This window comes from Columba livia, chromosome 2, assembly GCF_036013475.1.
Source record: "Columba livia isolate bColLiv1 breed racing homer chromosome 2, bColLiv1.pat.W.v2, whole genome shotgun sequence".
NCBI classification, from domain to species: Eukaryota; Metazoa; Chordata; class Aves; order Columbiformes; family Columbidae; genus Columba; species Columba livia.
The window spans coordinates 61,083,764-61,098,479 of NC_088603.1; the positions used below are offsets into that span (position 1 = coordinate 61,083,764).

A 14,716-nucleotide genomic window follows, 5' to 3' on the forward strand; every position below is an offset into this window, starting at 1 on the left:
AAAAACACTGTTATACTATTCTGATGATGTCAGGATTTTACAATAAAGCAGATATTACTGAAATGCATTATAAAGACAACAAAAATTACTTTTTCTTAAAGTAAAGAGAAAAGCGTTCTAGGCAGAAGACAATGAATTATGAAAGAGAAAAAAGTTGTTCAAACTGAAGTAATACAAGAAAAACGTATGGGTTTAAGAGGGATGCTTCTGAAAGCTCAGATTAAAACATAGTTATGAAATCCTTCTCACTAGAGGATCTGAAAAATCTAATATAAGCTGTTGCTCCCTACCCTTCATTATAGTAACCCCATGATGTCTTAAATTCCATAAGCTAATCAGCACTGACCATACACCTGGCACGTAGGACAACTTCTGAAATACTTCAGCCCATATATCAGAGATGTTTTCTTTTCAGGCATTCACTACACAAACCACATATTCCTAACCCTTTACAAAGGCTGGGAGATTTTCTATGCAAGTAAGCATAATTTTATCTGAAAGTGAGGATTTGGGGTTGTTTGTTTCTTTGTTTTTTAAAATAGAATCCCCTACAGCATAGTGGTAATAACAGGTAAAATAGTATTAGCTTCTTACTCTAAACAGTGCTGCACACCCACTGAAATTAATAGTTTAATAACTCCTACCAATTGAAGGGAATTACTTCCTTTTAGTACAACTACCAGCAGTTTTTCACTAGAACCCTGGCCATAAGTCAGTTTCTTCAATTACCAAAATATAAGGTAGGAAAAACAGTTAAGACACTGCTTGATTCAAAAATAAATATTGCTTATTCTCCACTATGCCCAGTAACTCTATGTAAAGTCAAAACACCATCATAAGGGATGAAAACTGCAAGTTTATCCAGAATTAAAAAACGGACAGAAAGGTGATTAAAAGAGCACCAGATTAAAGATATCAGAACTAACCTGCGCCAAAATATATAGTCAACCTGATAGTAACTGTGATAATTCTATTTAATTACATTATGTATGCAGAAAAAAGCTTGAAAGACTGAAGAGCTTTTTTAAGGTTATATACATCCCTCCACATTTTTGTGTTAAAATATTAACTTCTTTATTTTTACTTTTATTTTTACATACAGATTATACACAAGTTTGTGAAGACACAGAAGAATAAATACCTGAACAACACGTTTTATCCTTCAACTCGTCAAGAGTTTTGGCTTTGCACAGTTGCTGCTACTATCTTTTGCATAATTATGTTTATAACAACACCGAATCTGGGCCAGTCCAGAGAACTATGAAGTTCCTGCTTCTTTCTACCCTCTAATTCAAAATAACAGCCCTGAATAATTTTAACTTAGCATATGCTAACCAACTTACTTATGTAGAATTGTAATTGTTTATGAAAATGTAGCCTCTCCTACAATCAGTAACTAACTGTACATTTCAATGAACTCTAAGCTTAAGACTGAATTCTGACTCCTCTACTTTCTGATGCCACACCCAAGAATTAATGCAAACCACTGTAATATGTTGGGAAATACCTATATGCATTTATAGATACGAGTGCAACTAAACCTAAGACAAGCAAGACTTTTTTCCACCCCCCCCCAGCTTTAAACCCACGTACTCCAAGTAGTTAAACCTTTTGGAGTCAGAGGCAGAACATTCTACAGATTTTTCTTGAAACCCCTGATGGTTTTGCTTAGATACAGTGAAAAAAATATTCAAAACTGAAGCCTTTGTTTACAAAATACTACCATGCTGAATAAGATGCTGGCTTGTTCAAAACAATTACCTCCAATAACAGCATGAAATTAATGACGCTGATCTCCTAAAATGATGCAAGCACTACTGAAAAGCTACAGGCTCATCTTTCATTTTAAACACACATTTGAGAGATATTTGTCTCAGACTGATTTCTTTTGTTATCTATTCCATTTCTTTAGGCACCACCAGTCCTCTGATGAGTAACAAATCTTCCTCAATTTGAAACTGTCCCACACTTCCAGAGTACACCAATTTATAAAAGCATATTTAAAAACTGTTGCTCCATTTTTCAGTGAAAGAAAGAACAATATACTAAACTGGATGGAGAGGGAAAGTAGGAAAGGGAAAAGGAGAAAGGATAACAAAAAAACACAATATTTAAATAAAGAAATAATTTCATATCAAGGACCCCTTACATTGAGGTCCAGCATTTCTAAAAGTACTACATATAAGACCATTCTGAAACCTACAAGAAACAGGCCAGGAATATTTTCTGAAAATATTTCCCCCCACCATTCATACCACATGTTCTTCTGTCCTCTTAATTTAAGAAACTGAAAGGCATGGCAGCGATCTTTCTTTACTTTCTCCGTGCATAATGTGTATGACAAGCAAGAGAGAAAGCAGATTTAAAATAATATTGCTGCAATTCAACCATAGTTATGTTTTGCACACAGGGAATTAAAGGCACTATATTAGTGTGTATCAATTACTTTCTAAATACTGAATTGCACTTTGGTGCACACCTTTTTGAATCTCAAAACAATTTAGAATTAGTTAGGTGCTTTCTTTATTCAATATTGTTTTATGACTGTGCATGTCTGCCAAGTTACAGGACAAGGGTATTTTAATGGCAAGTTACAAACACTCCCTGAAGCAATTTTTGTAAAGAAAATAGCGATACTGGCCTTACAGCACTTGGTGATGCTATGAAATGGGAATGCGGAGAGCAAATGTTTCAGCTCTTAAAATATTCTGGTTTGAGTTTTACAGGAATTCTGATTCCTATAAAACTCAAGAATGATGACTAAATTAACTTAATAACCCGTTCTGTAGTATGTCTGCAACCATTTGCTCAATTTAATTTTTTTACAAGAACACAAATCAGGTCTAAATGGCACAGTACTAGATTTACATTCCATACAATTAACTTACCATAATATCTCCCTTCAAAAGCTGGGCAGGGTCTATAGCAATGCAGATTCGGGTCTGATTTTCTGGTCCTACACTACTTAACAGGAGAGAAACAAAAAATAAAATTTATGGTTTAAATAAACAAACAAAAAAAAAAAATATACTATGTACTTATGCAATTACGAAAATTAAACCTGATTTCAAACATAAAGCAAAATGCTTATGACTTACTATATTCCAGATGTATAAACTGGTTGCATAGCCTGATACAGCTTCAGAAAAGGCCGGAAAGCTGAAAAGAAGTAAACAGAAAATACTATTTTGTAACTATTTTCCTTTAACTGAATATCACAACTAGGAAGCTTCATGCACATCCAGACTGAGCGAAGTGGCACACAAGTGGCACGTTGACCATCAAAATATCCTTCAAAGCAAAACTGGCTTTGAAAGAGTAATTTTCCCTCAAAAGAATATTTGATTATATTTTATGAAAAAGCCACTTTTTCCACATCTTCAGACTAGTTCTCAGTTGGGGAGGAGGGGATTTCAAAGGAATTCAGTAATCAAAAAAAGAAGGAACACTTTGCTCCTTATAGATGTCTGTCTTCCTTCCCTCCCATGTTTTCTGCAGGAAAACAAAATTACTTAGGAAAGAGAATGACCAAAACAAAACAGACAAAACCAAACCCCAAAACAAAGTAAAAAGCATTTTCAAGATGAAACAAAATATCTGATCTACAGTTTTTTCCAAAGCTAGTAAGTCCCTTAATTTCTTTCTACAAACAATATCTTGTATTATAACTGTATTGAAACAGTTATTTTAGAAATAAAAATCAGACTAAACAACAATGACAATGGAGGATTGCAAATTATCCTGGGAACATTTCAAAGACAGGTGCTCTTGGACGACAAAAAAATAGTTATACTACTTTACCATGCTCTAGCACAATATGGTTTAGCACTTTAAAGTCACTTATTATAGCAGAACACCTTAGAAGCGCACCATACCCAAATGGCTTTTCTACAGAAAATCCCATCTCAAAACAGAACACAGATTATATTTACGTTTTTTTTTTAAACAAGGAGGAAATGACTGCAAAACTTGACCAGCCTCTCAGCTCATTTGCAGGGACTGAGATCACAACTGTTCAGAAACTAGGCAGACATTAATAGCATCAACTTTAAATTATTTTTTCACCTGCTGTAATTTTTACTCTTAGGATATTTCTTTTCTACTGTCTCCTTTATATGGAATATTTGGACTGATATCAAGGAACATCAACTCTACTTTGAGGTTCATGCAGGTTTTCTAGAAAGCCCCAAAACAAAACAATACTGTGAGCCTACACTTGTATAGGAAAAGTTAAGTAATTTACCTGCCCCAGCATCAAAGCTTGGGATGCCATGAAGGATAACATAGTGCAGGAAAAGAGGAGTTGCATTCATTTTTACAGATCCGGAGAGAAGCCCACTTAAGAATTGCACGTATCTAAAAATATAACATTTATCAGAATTAAATAAAAACAGTAATGGAAGCTATCAGGGAAATACATCCTTTACACATTACTATTTCTAGGCTATGGATAGTGAATAGCATTGTGACATTACACATAACTCCAAAAGACTAATCTTCACAAAACAGCATGAAAAGACACTTTAATTTACCACTTCATTAAATCCATGGCTGTCACACTGCTGTTGTTGATGTCTTCATTTTAGTTACTTACATCACTAAATAAGAAAGGAACTAGCAGCGATAGTAAAGTAAATCATTTTGGTACACATCCCAGGCTGCAAGTGAAGGTCTCCATTAGCTTCCATAGCAGCCTGACACGGGTTCCACTCCATTTACAGTGAAGTGCACTCCACTGAAACAAGAGCAAGATGCTCCCTTGTCAGAAATCTTATCTAAGGCAAATACAGACAAATAACATGAGAAGTGATCTCACTCAGCACTAAACAGAGTAAAACTACCATAGCAAGGTGAAAAATCATTATATTTCTGCTATTTAACAGCTGGTTTGGTCACAAGCTCATGAGCAAGGAAATGCAAATGAACATCACTGCAGCGTGTGTTAAACAAATTCCTTCTATCTGCTTAAACAACCAAGGGACATCAGTCCCCTTTAATTTTTCTAATGGCTTTGAGTCCCTTTTTCTTCCATGCCCATGACACAACCTTCATTTAACTTCACTCTCAGGAACGCACAAAAAAAAAAAAATGAAAACCACCTCGTTTCCCCACTTCATGCACAGATCTCATCCCTTACTGCAGACACCTGCTAACAGCACAACTAGAGATAACCTGTCCAACAATGACAGCTTTACTACTCCTGTAAACCATCACAGGGGGCCATGGTGGTTTCAAATAGGTTTCATTTTACGGACAGCTAGCAAAGCTCACTTTATTTTGAAATGTTAAGACAACTTTACTTTTTGGTTTCCTCCTTCAGTCTTTCTGAAAATATCTGGTACATCAAAAGCGCACATTTACAAGTTTTCACATATATGTGACAAAAAACAGTGCGGTAAAACACTTCATCAGTCATCTCTCAGTCTGAACATCTTCTCTCTACCACTATCTGTTTTTAATTATTCAAAAAATTCAACTGAATTTTTGAATGCCTTTCTCAAGATACTGCACTTAAGAGCCTTATAGGCAGTTGGCTTATTCTTGAGAATCAGGTCCAAAGATTTATCATGATGATTTCTGAAAACTTTTATAAACATGTACTGTATCTGTACTTCTTATTCAGGCAAACCTTCAAATGCTTATCTAAGAATGAAGTATTTATTTAAAGTATTGTCAGAATTGATTCAGAACAGGAGATGTGCTCTATAGTTGCTTTTCTTTCCACTGCTACAGCATCCAACCAGCAGTGGTATTTTCAGAACTGAAGTACTTTAAGGCTACAATTTATTTTTTCTGGACAAAACTCAGTGGAGGAAAAGTTTAAAAACACACATAATAGGTGTATTTTCAAGCTTTATCATTTTGATACTCACCTAAATTATACCTGCTTATACATCAACTGAATTTTAACAAGGACATTGCTAATTAATTATTCAATAATGGCTTCAGAGGAAAAGCACATTAAAAAGGTGATTCAGGCCACTAATTGATCAAAATTGAATCTAAAAAGGATTATAAAATTACCCACAGATATTACAAACATGGTTTTCCTTTCTGTGCAATTGGATTAGTAGTCACTGCCAGGTCAAGCAAAGGTAGGAAAGGCCAGGTTCAGGAGGAGAATGATTCTGACAAATGGTTTGGAAAACCTCCTCTGTTTCTCATGGGGAGTGACACTCTGAAGCACCTGTGTACACATATGTCTGGCAGACACTAAGAGCAGCTCAAGTTCAGTGCTGCTGAGCAAAGATGCTAATTCCATCAGTCAGGAGATGAACTGAGCCTCCCTTCATGCCCACATCCCCAGGAGAATTAAGCAAGTGTCCTTGGGTAGGAAAGGGCAGATGCCGCCATTTACACCTATTTCATCTGTAGCTTTAGGGCTCACATACAGATCACCTAGGTTAGTAGCTACTGAAGCTTTCTGTCAACATGGATTGAAAACCTGCACAAGTCACAGACACTGCTGTGAGGGTCCCAGCCACTCATGGAAATACACCTGGTCCATAATGATTCTCCATGGGAATATTAAGAACATCTATTTTCTTTTGCTCCTACAGTGCACTCCTCTCTGTCTGGTGGGTGCCACTCTCAAACCCCTATTAAAATGCAATATATGCAAGCATAAGACTGGACAAACAAACAAACCCAACAACACACAAAAGCAAACACAACCAAAACCAACAGAATGCTGTGTTACTACTTTTCAAGTGAAAAAGAGAGGTGCAGGGCACCAAATGGGTTCAAGAAGTAACAGAAAAGCTTTTCTTATTTAGAGATTAACAGAACCAAAATGCCTTATGCTCATCGTTACTACTTATTTTCTAGTTAAATTACTAGCACAGCCTTATCCTTTTAACAACTTCCAAAAAACTTATCATATACACACTGATTAAGACCAAAAAGAACAGTAACTAATTAAATTAAATCCAGGTGATATTTTATGTTTCCAAAAGAAGATTCACCTGTACCACAATTACTTGTCTGATGGATATCAGTCTCTTTTGGTAATGAATCCTTCATTATGTGTCATTGAATGAGGTAAATATGAATCGTGAAACTTTTCACTTTCCAAACTGCTTACTTAGAGTCCTAACTCAACCTTATTATGCAGACAGACTGAAAAGGTAGGACATTCAGATAGACTGAATAAATAATGCATGCTTTAATTTACTAGCATGGACATGGGGCAGAGGCATAATCCTCCAAACAAGTGGTAATAAGATCTTTATTGCATACTAATCAACACACATTCCATACACAACATTCATGCCACAGAAAAATGAATTGGAGCAACTGAGAAACAGATTGTGACATCTCTTTTTGTTAACAAACAATGCAGTAAGAATACATGTAGTACAAAAGGTCTTATCTATCTTGAGTTATGTGCATTAACTGAAGGAGAGATCTCATCAATCAAGGAATATTAATATAAGATAAAGTGCTGACAGTTCAGAAATCACTGGAGGGTCTTCTGAAACAGTCTTCACGTAGCAGGGGGGGAATAAGGAATGAGGGCAGAAGATAATGATGACACTTCTTATCGGTATGAATTAGAAATAAATAAAAATACCTTCTTTGGGATGGCTGCATTAAAGCTGAAACTTTATCATCAAAGAATTTCTTCATAGCAAATCTATCTAGAGCCTGATCAGCACTGTTAAAACAGAGACACAAATACCATGTTATTTCAGCTCAGGGTTATCTTGGAGATTCAGCAGGTTAATGCTTGAAATATGCCAAAATATTTGGAAGGAAAAAGCACAAAAACGCAAGTAAAAAGAAAAGAAAGAAGCACCTAACTAGTAACTCTAGCACTAACAGGTCAGACAAGAATGTTTTTCCACTGACACCTTCTCATTCAATACCTTAAGGCAGTCTCCTTCCTGAGGCAAAGCAGCTACTCCCTTATTCAATTAACTGGACTGTGTACTTCCAATGTGAATATGTCAAAGCCATAATGCAATAAACTTTAGCAAAGCCAAGCAGGTCAGGCTGCAAAAGAAGGATACTTGCCATAATTTCCCAAAAGTGCCCCTGGGGAGTTCTCTCTGTGAAATACAAATTTATTCTCTTTTTAAAAAGGAAGCAGCAACATTATTGAGATGAAAACCACTGCCCAGCTCTGACTGCAGTACAGTATATGAGGTACAAGGGATGCTGGGCTAGATGACCATTTAAGCAGTCAGATAATTAATTCCGTCTTTTGTTTCCTGTGCCCTGAGCCATGATCAGAGAGAATGTTTAAAATAAAAGTGTTAATCTCTGAAAAAGAAATGTGTTCGATGAGACAACCACAAACTCTTCAAATGCATTATTAAGGAGCAACATATTCAGTAAAATACATTTTCTTCCATTTTCTATCCAGAATGGCTCTGATATGAGTCTTCTGTACCTGTGCAGAGGAAAGCAAGAGGGTATAGAAAAAAAGAAATAGAAGCGCCAAAAATCAATAAGAATGTTGTTAATCACATATGCTAAGTAACAATGTATGCTGATTCTGTTACATCCATACAGAAAAAAAACAGTATGTCTCTTGACAGTTGTAGTTGATAGTGTTAATTAACACTGGGACATAAAAAAAGAGCAGAAGTTTCAAAATAATTAGATGCCAAAATCTCAAATCCTAAATTCCACTTCTAGTTCTACCTGAACAAGTTCTGAGGAAAAAAAAAAAAAAGTAGAATATGCATGCCAGGTTAAAAATGGAATTTATATCTTTTCCAAATATTAATCAGTTACTGATTGTCTTGATAGGGTGCTGGATCAGGCTGTAAAGTCATGCCTTCTCTTTATGGATGTTAAAGATTACATACTGTGTGCTTAGAATATCCTCAACCCAAACACTCCGTTCTTTACCCAGCCCATCTTGACACATTTTCACCCACACTACCACCCAGAATTTAGGCAACCCACTCATCTTGCCAAAGACTGCTAGTACTGCTTAAAACACAGTTTATCAACTATCACAAAGAGCTCTGTTTGCCCTCATTAAATTTGATGTCACCTTTTTCTGTCTAAATGAGAAAAACAGGTATTTATAACATGTAACCAAAAGAGGTTTGCATCCTAAGGTTCTTCAACGAAGACTAGATTTTTTTGCTATGTGCTTGCAGACTATTGAGAATGTTCATGCTAAATAAAGTTCCTAATGTTTTCTGAGTGCTGTTCCTACAGCAGCTGGCATCTTCAACAGCAGCACCTGTGGTAATTTCTGCTTCTGTGAGGTTTCCATGTACCATTTAAGAGTCCTGATAATGCTAGGGATATATAAAGCCTAGCTGTGAAACTTTTTATGTACGAATGAGGTTGGGCAAAATAAAGTTTTTGATAGGAGCTGGCAGATATCCCGAAATTTAAAGTCAGACTTCTAAACTCTCTCCTCCCCGAGGAATCCTGAATTTGTTTAGGGTAAAAGAAGACACCTTTCATCACTGGGCTTTACAATCACATCCAGATGTTGTTCTGTATGGCATTACTTAAACATATTTATAGCCAGGTACCACCTTTAAGGATGACATAATATTGCGACACTGAGTCAAAACAAAGTACTGTACTATCCTCACTTGACATATTTTGTCATTCACAATACATTGCAATAAAATATTATAAAATTCTGGCACTGTTCTAATTACTACTTGAAGATACATGTATTTATTTTTTTCAGCACATACTGATGTGTGTAGTGCACTTAATTTCTTAGCCTACAATTACCTGTTGATCAGGCTTAGCAGAGAGAACAGAGATTATTTTCTGAGATGCCAGTTTTACTGAAATCCACAAGTAATTTGCTATCAGCCTATAGTGATTCAGCACTTCATCCACTACAGTATTGGATCAAATCTGTTACTGACAGACTGGTGTGAATTCAGAACCAAATTTGATTTAACCATGGCCTCTACAGTGCATTTTAATTTCAATACATTTATATATGTATATACACAAAAGAGACCAAATGAAAACAATTTTATTAAAAACCAAACCAAAAATCCAAAACACATTTCATCCTTTTGAGACCATTTATCAAAATTTATCTTTGTTGACATAAACTGTCAATTATCATTTCATAATTTGAGCATTCTAAAAGAAACAATTAAAACCAAGTAATCAGACTGCAAGATAAAGTCTAGATTATTTCTTAAACTGCATTCTGCACTTTGATCAGCATCTTGGAATTCCATGTTCAAATACCGATTTCAGATTCTAAAACTGTGCTCCTTAACTACTTTAGGAATAGTTTCTCATTGACTCAAAAGAGGCAACTTGATGGATGCGGCAAACAGATGGTTATAACAGAATGAAGATGGTGGTATTATATCAAAATGGCTTCTCACACAGTTCTTCATTCATCTCAAAAGATTCTTCAGAGAATTTTCCCACAGAATCATTTAATATCTCAGATTAGAAGGGACCTTAGGGTGTCACCTACTACAACCTCCTGCTGAAAGTAGGACCACAAGAAAACTCAGTCATGAAAGCAGGCTGTTTTAAGACATGCTCCAAGATTCTTTGGGAAGAAAACGTGAGAAACAGTAAGTTCACAAACAGTACTACAATTAAAAGGCATCTTTTTCTCATGTTTCCTTAATGGTAAAAAACCCAGAACTTACCTTGCAGAAACATTGGTGAAATGCATATACGATGATATGACTACGCCTATTCTTCCTTTTCCTCCCTGTATTAGGAAAAAGGGAATGATAACTTATTTATTACATTATTGGGCATTATTTTATTTAAGACCCATGATAAACAAAACCTGAAGACAGGAGATTCAGAGAGTCCTTTTGCTCAAGCATCTCCTGGGTTGTGACAATGATGAGCAGCAGCTTATCTGTCTATGCAAGCTGGCTGACAAGTGACAAACACCAAGTAGGATTTCCATGTGCATGCCTGTCAAGTCTTACTGGCTGAGAGGAAATTATAAAAAAAAAAAAAAAAAAAAAAATCCTGACCACTAGTAGAAACTGCATCAACTATTCTAATTTTATATTACTTTTTTTCCAGAGATCATTCAAGACGAGTCTAGATTCTGCCAAAAAAGGCTATAAAATACCAATTGTGGAAAGCATATGAGTTTCTAACAAGTTTGGGCATTTTTAACTCCCCAGCACCTGAGATTTATAACAACTACTAATTACTTTTGTATAGATACAATTTTAAAATGTTCCAAAATCTTGTTAAGTAATTTACATGACATAAATTAAGTACAATTTACCAAGTGGTAATTGCCACAGATTTGAAAACAATTTCAGTCTCTCAGCTGATACAAGTAGCTGTATCTGTCTTCCTGGTTGGAAACTTTTAAAGTCATTACTGAAAGGCATTAATCACCAAGATGCATTAACAATTTGTATACAAAATACCTAGGAATACTTTTTCCAATGTATGGGCCATTTTCCTGCCTGCAGTCCTGCAACTAGTAAGAATTCAAGAGTTTCATACAATCATGGCATTCTGCCTGCAAGCAGTTCAGGACTGGGGACTATACAACATGACTTGAAATTTTGGTCCCATTATCACCCTCATTCCATGTAGAGTAACATCTGTCAGGGATACAGAGACAGATTTGCTTCAATATCACCCGCATAGCTACCAGCTCAGTTCTGAATTCATTTTATCTGTATTTAATTAAGGTTTCTCTTTATCCCTCTTCATAGTGAGCAAGCAAGGAAAAGTGACACTGCACAACAGTAACTTGGCTGTAAGGCAGTGCACTGACACTAGCAATTAGAACCTGTCAGAAGTACCCAGGAGGTACTCAATGCCCTCATATCCTACAACCATGCAACAGTCTAAAGGGATGATTTGTAATATGTTACCTATGCTTAGCCCACAACAAAATGTCACAGAACATAAAGAGCTTCTAATGAGTTTGTTATTGAGCTGGAAAAACTTCAAGCTTCTAAATATGCTCATGGGAGTAGCAATGACTTTTGAAGGAAGTGAATTAACATTACTGCACGCTAATACCCAGAGCAAAGGCTAGAAGCTTAGTTATCATGAAAAGCAATACAGGGTTTTTAAAAAAGATGGACCCATTTTGAAATCACTACTGCTTTGAAAATGGGTCCATCTGTTCAAAGCACTCTGTATATAACAAGCATGCAAGGTCAGTGGATTTAAGCTTATTTAAATCAACTGAAGATCTATCCCATTGTTTCCAACATGGTAAAGAGATGAAATCTCTTCTTTTCTTTTTTTTTTTTTTTTTTTTTTTTTTTTAATATGAGGAAGAATAAAGGACAATATTTTGGAAATGTATACAGATAGGCAATATGTATACACAAAGGTCACTTACTCTGCAATGAATCACCACCACATGTTGAGGATCATTGTTCAGCCATGACTCCATAGCCTTGCAGATGGTGCACACCTTATCAAGAGGCGGAGCGTGGAGATCAGGCCACCCCACATCCATAATCTGCAATTAAACAAGTAACAGTCAAAAGAAACACCTTGATCCTAACCCTTCATATTAAAATCTGGCTTCAAATAACTCTGGCAGAGAAGAATCTCCCTATTTTTTCCAATGCCATATAATGATGCCATACAAATGGCATGATATAACTAAAATATGCATACAGGTTTCTTAAGGGGAAGAAGAAATTTGTTTGTTTTTTTAAAGATACTACTACTTTTATAGAAACAAACAAACAAACAACTCTTACCAAAACACACCAACCATTCACAAGTTACAACATTTCTGAAGCTTGACTTCCTAAAGAATCTTCAATTAGAAATTCAGGTATTTTATAATGGTAAAGTATTTAGAAGGTCAAAATTAGAACTAAGAATGTTAACTGGCCTGGTTCAGTATTTTGTGTTTGTTTTTATTTAATTTGCAATTTATTTCCTTCACGTGCAACAGATTTAAAATCTCCAAATTTGGTTCATATTTTCTGTTCAACTTTAGTCACTGTATTATATGCATATAGTTAACTCTAACAAAAACTGTAACCATGAACAACTTAAATCCTTCATGATCAACAAAACATTTAAAAGGTCTAAATTAAGAGTTCTTTTAATGTTTTCCTTCAAGTAGTGTATATCCCTGTAAATCTACTGCTGTAAGTATACATCTGTGTTATTCTGGTCTTACAATAGCTGGTGAAAAGTACCTGCATATCATCTTTTACAACAAATACAACAATTGGTGAGGAAGAACAAAACACAGACATCAACCGCTCCCTTCTTTATGTCTCTATTGTGCAGAGAAGCAACTATGAAAAGGTAGTAAAAAATGGAAGTCTATTTCCGAACAAAGTTCACTAGCTTCAAGTATTAAGACTGTACATTGCAGTATATAACTCCTAGCATCCTGTGACTGCACAATGAAAGTGTACTTGGAGTAAAATTTATATCACTCAACAGGTACTTTTCAGCAGTCCCAATGGGCTTTGTGCCCTGTGTGCAAATTCTAAGAATACAACAGAAACAGCTACACAAAGCACAGACCTAAGAGACACAACATGGAACTTGGGAAAAACAAAAGGGATGCATGTGGGGTTTTCTATCATCTTCCTAAAGTTGTTCTCTTACTCTGTAGATGCATATGCATGCACAGCTTCAGTGGTTATCAGGCCATTTAAATTGTATTTAACACTAGAAAGAAAGGCATGTTATGGAAGTTAACCAATACCTTTGGGTTAAGCTTGGCAAGGTCATATCTCTTTTCTGAGAGGTTTAACACCTGTTCAGAAAGAAAAAAAAAAAAAAAAAAAAAAAAAATCAACCATCAAGTCTTCCAAATTTAGTTAATAGTTGTATTATTACACAATGGAACTAAATACACATTTTGAAATAGGGCAATTAACATTCTGCTGCATTTTATTTACTTCAGATGGCTTTTAGTCAGAAATACACTGAGATATCTGGGCACCATGCAAAATAACTGCAGGACATAAGAATTTACAAAGAAAAGTTTAGTTGGGTGGTACAGCCTTAAATATTTGAATTTGAGTGCCTGGCAAGAAAACATTGTTCTGTCAAAACTTCACAGGGAAGATACGGCATAGCTATTTAACTACAGCTTAGGCTGTGAGATCTTCCAAATCTTCTGTTACTGTTAGTAAGTTATCATATACTTACTGTTTAATAATGAGCAGTTAAATGGACTGCTAAATTAATGTAAAGGTTGCTATACATGTGCCTCTTCAGCAGACTGAAGGGCTCTTTGAAACATGAGAAACATAAGACAGTTTAAAAATAAGCTCTCCGGATATACAACCTGGTTGTCATTTGCCAGCTTAACTTGCAAATTTGCATACTTGGGACAGATGGCATCAAACCTTATTTTGATCATGCCAGCCGATTTCCAAAGTATTCATTAGAATATAAATAAAACTAAGACAAAACCAAGAAACCAAACAGATCTAAACTTTGCAAGTGAAACTGACTGCAATCCCACTTAGAAAGAGGGCACCTTAAACAAGACTTACCATATACCAGATTTTTGTAATACAAACAGGCATTAGTGAGATTTAACTGGACTGAGACTACAAGCTTATTTCACAAATACCAAAAGCACTGCTGTTGCATGGGAAAGACCACTGAGAACAAGTGATTTTGAATTAGTAAAGCTTTACATATAGTTTATCTTCAAACTGTTACTGGCACCTTACAAACTACCAGCACCTGATGGAAGGGAAGCCAATGGTAGGAAGGCAGCATGCTGAGGACATCAGACCACATTACAAAGTATAACAAGTGCATCCTG

At 35.5% G+C, this 14,716-nt stretch overlaps 1 protein-coding gene across 24 annotated transcripts in view; it reads right to left on the reverse strand.

Annotated features, from left to right (window-relative positions):
- The window catches only part of TNS3 (tensin 3), a 232,459-nt gene that overhangs the window by 103,120 nt on the left and 114,623 nt on the right, over positions 1 to 14,716 (reverse strand). For 16 of the 24 annotated variants that reach the window (XM_065052142.1, XM_065052139.1, XM_065052165.1 and 13 more), the window contains 7 exons: positions 13,640 to 13,690; positions 12,299 to 12,421; positions 10,611 to 10,675; positions 7,574 to 7,657; positions 4,244 to 4,356; positions 3,099 to 3,159; positions 2,889 to 2,964 (listed from right to left, as the gene is read on the reverse strand). In XM_065052142.1, coding sequence (XP_064908214.1) covers positions 2,889 to 2,964; positions 3,099 to 3,159; positions 4,244 to 4,356; positions 7,574 to 7,657; positions 10,611 to 10,675; positions 12,299 to 12,421; positions 13,640 to 13,690 — 573 coding nt within the window. The remainder of the gene's footprint in view (positions 1 to 2,888; positions 2,965 to 3,098; positions 3,160 to 4,243; positions 4,357 to 7,573; positions 7,658 to 10,610; positions 10,676 to 12,298; positions 12,422 to 13,639; positions 13,691 to 14,716) is intronic. The other 8 variants (XM_065052143.1, XM_065052140.1, XM_065052164.1 and 5 more) reach the window with 1 other exon arrangement.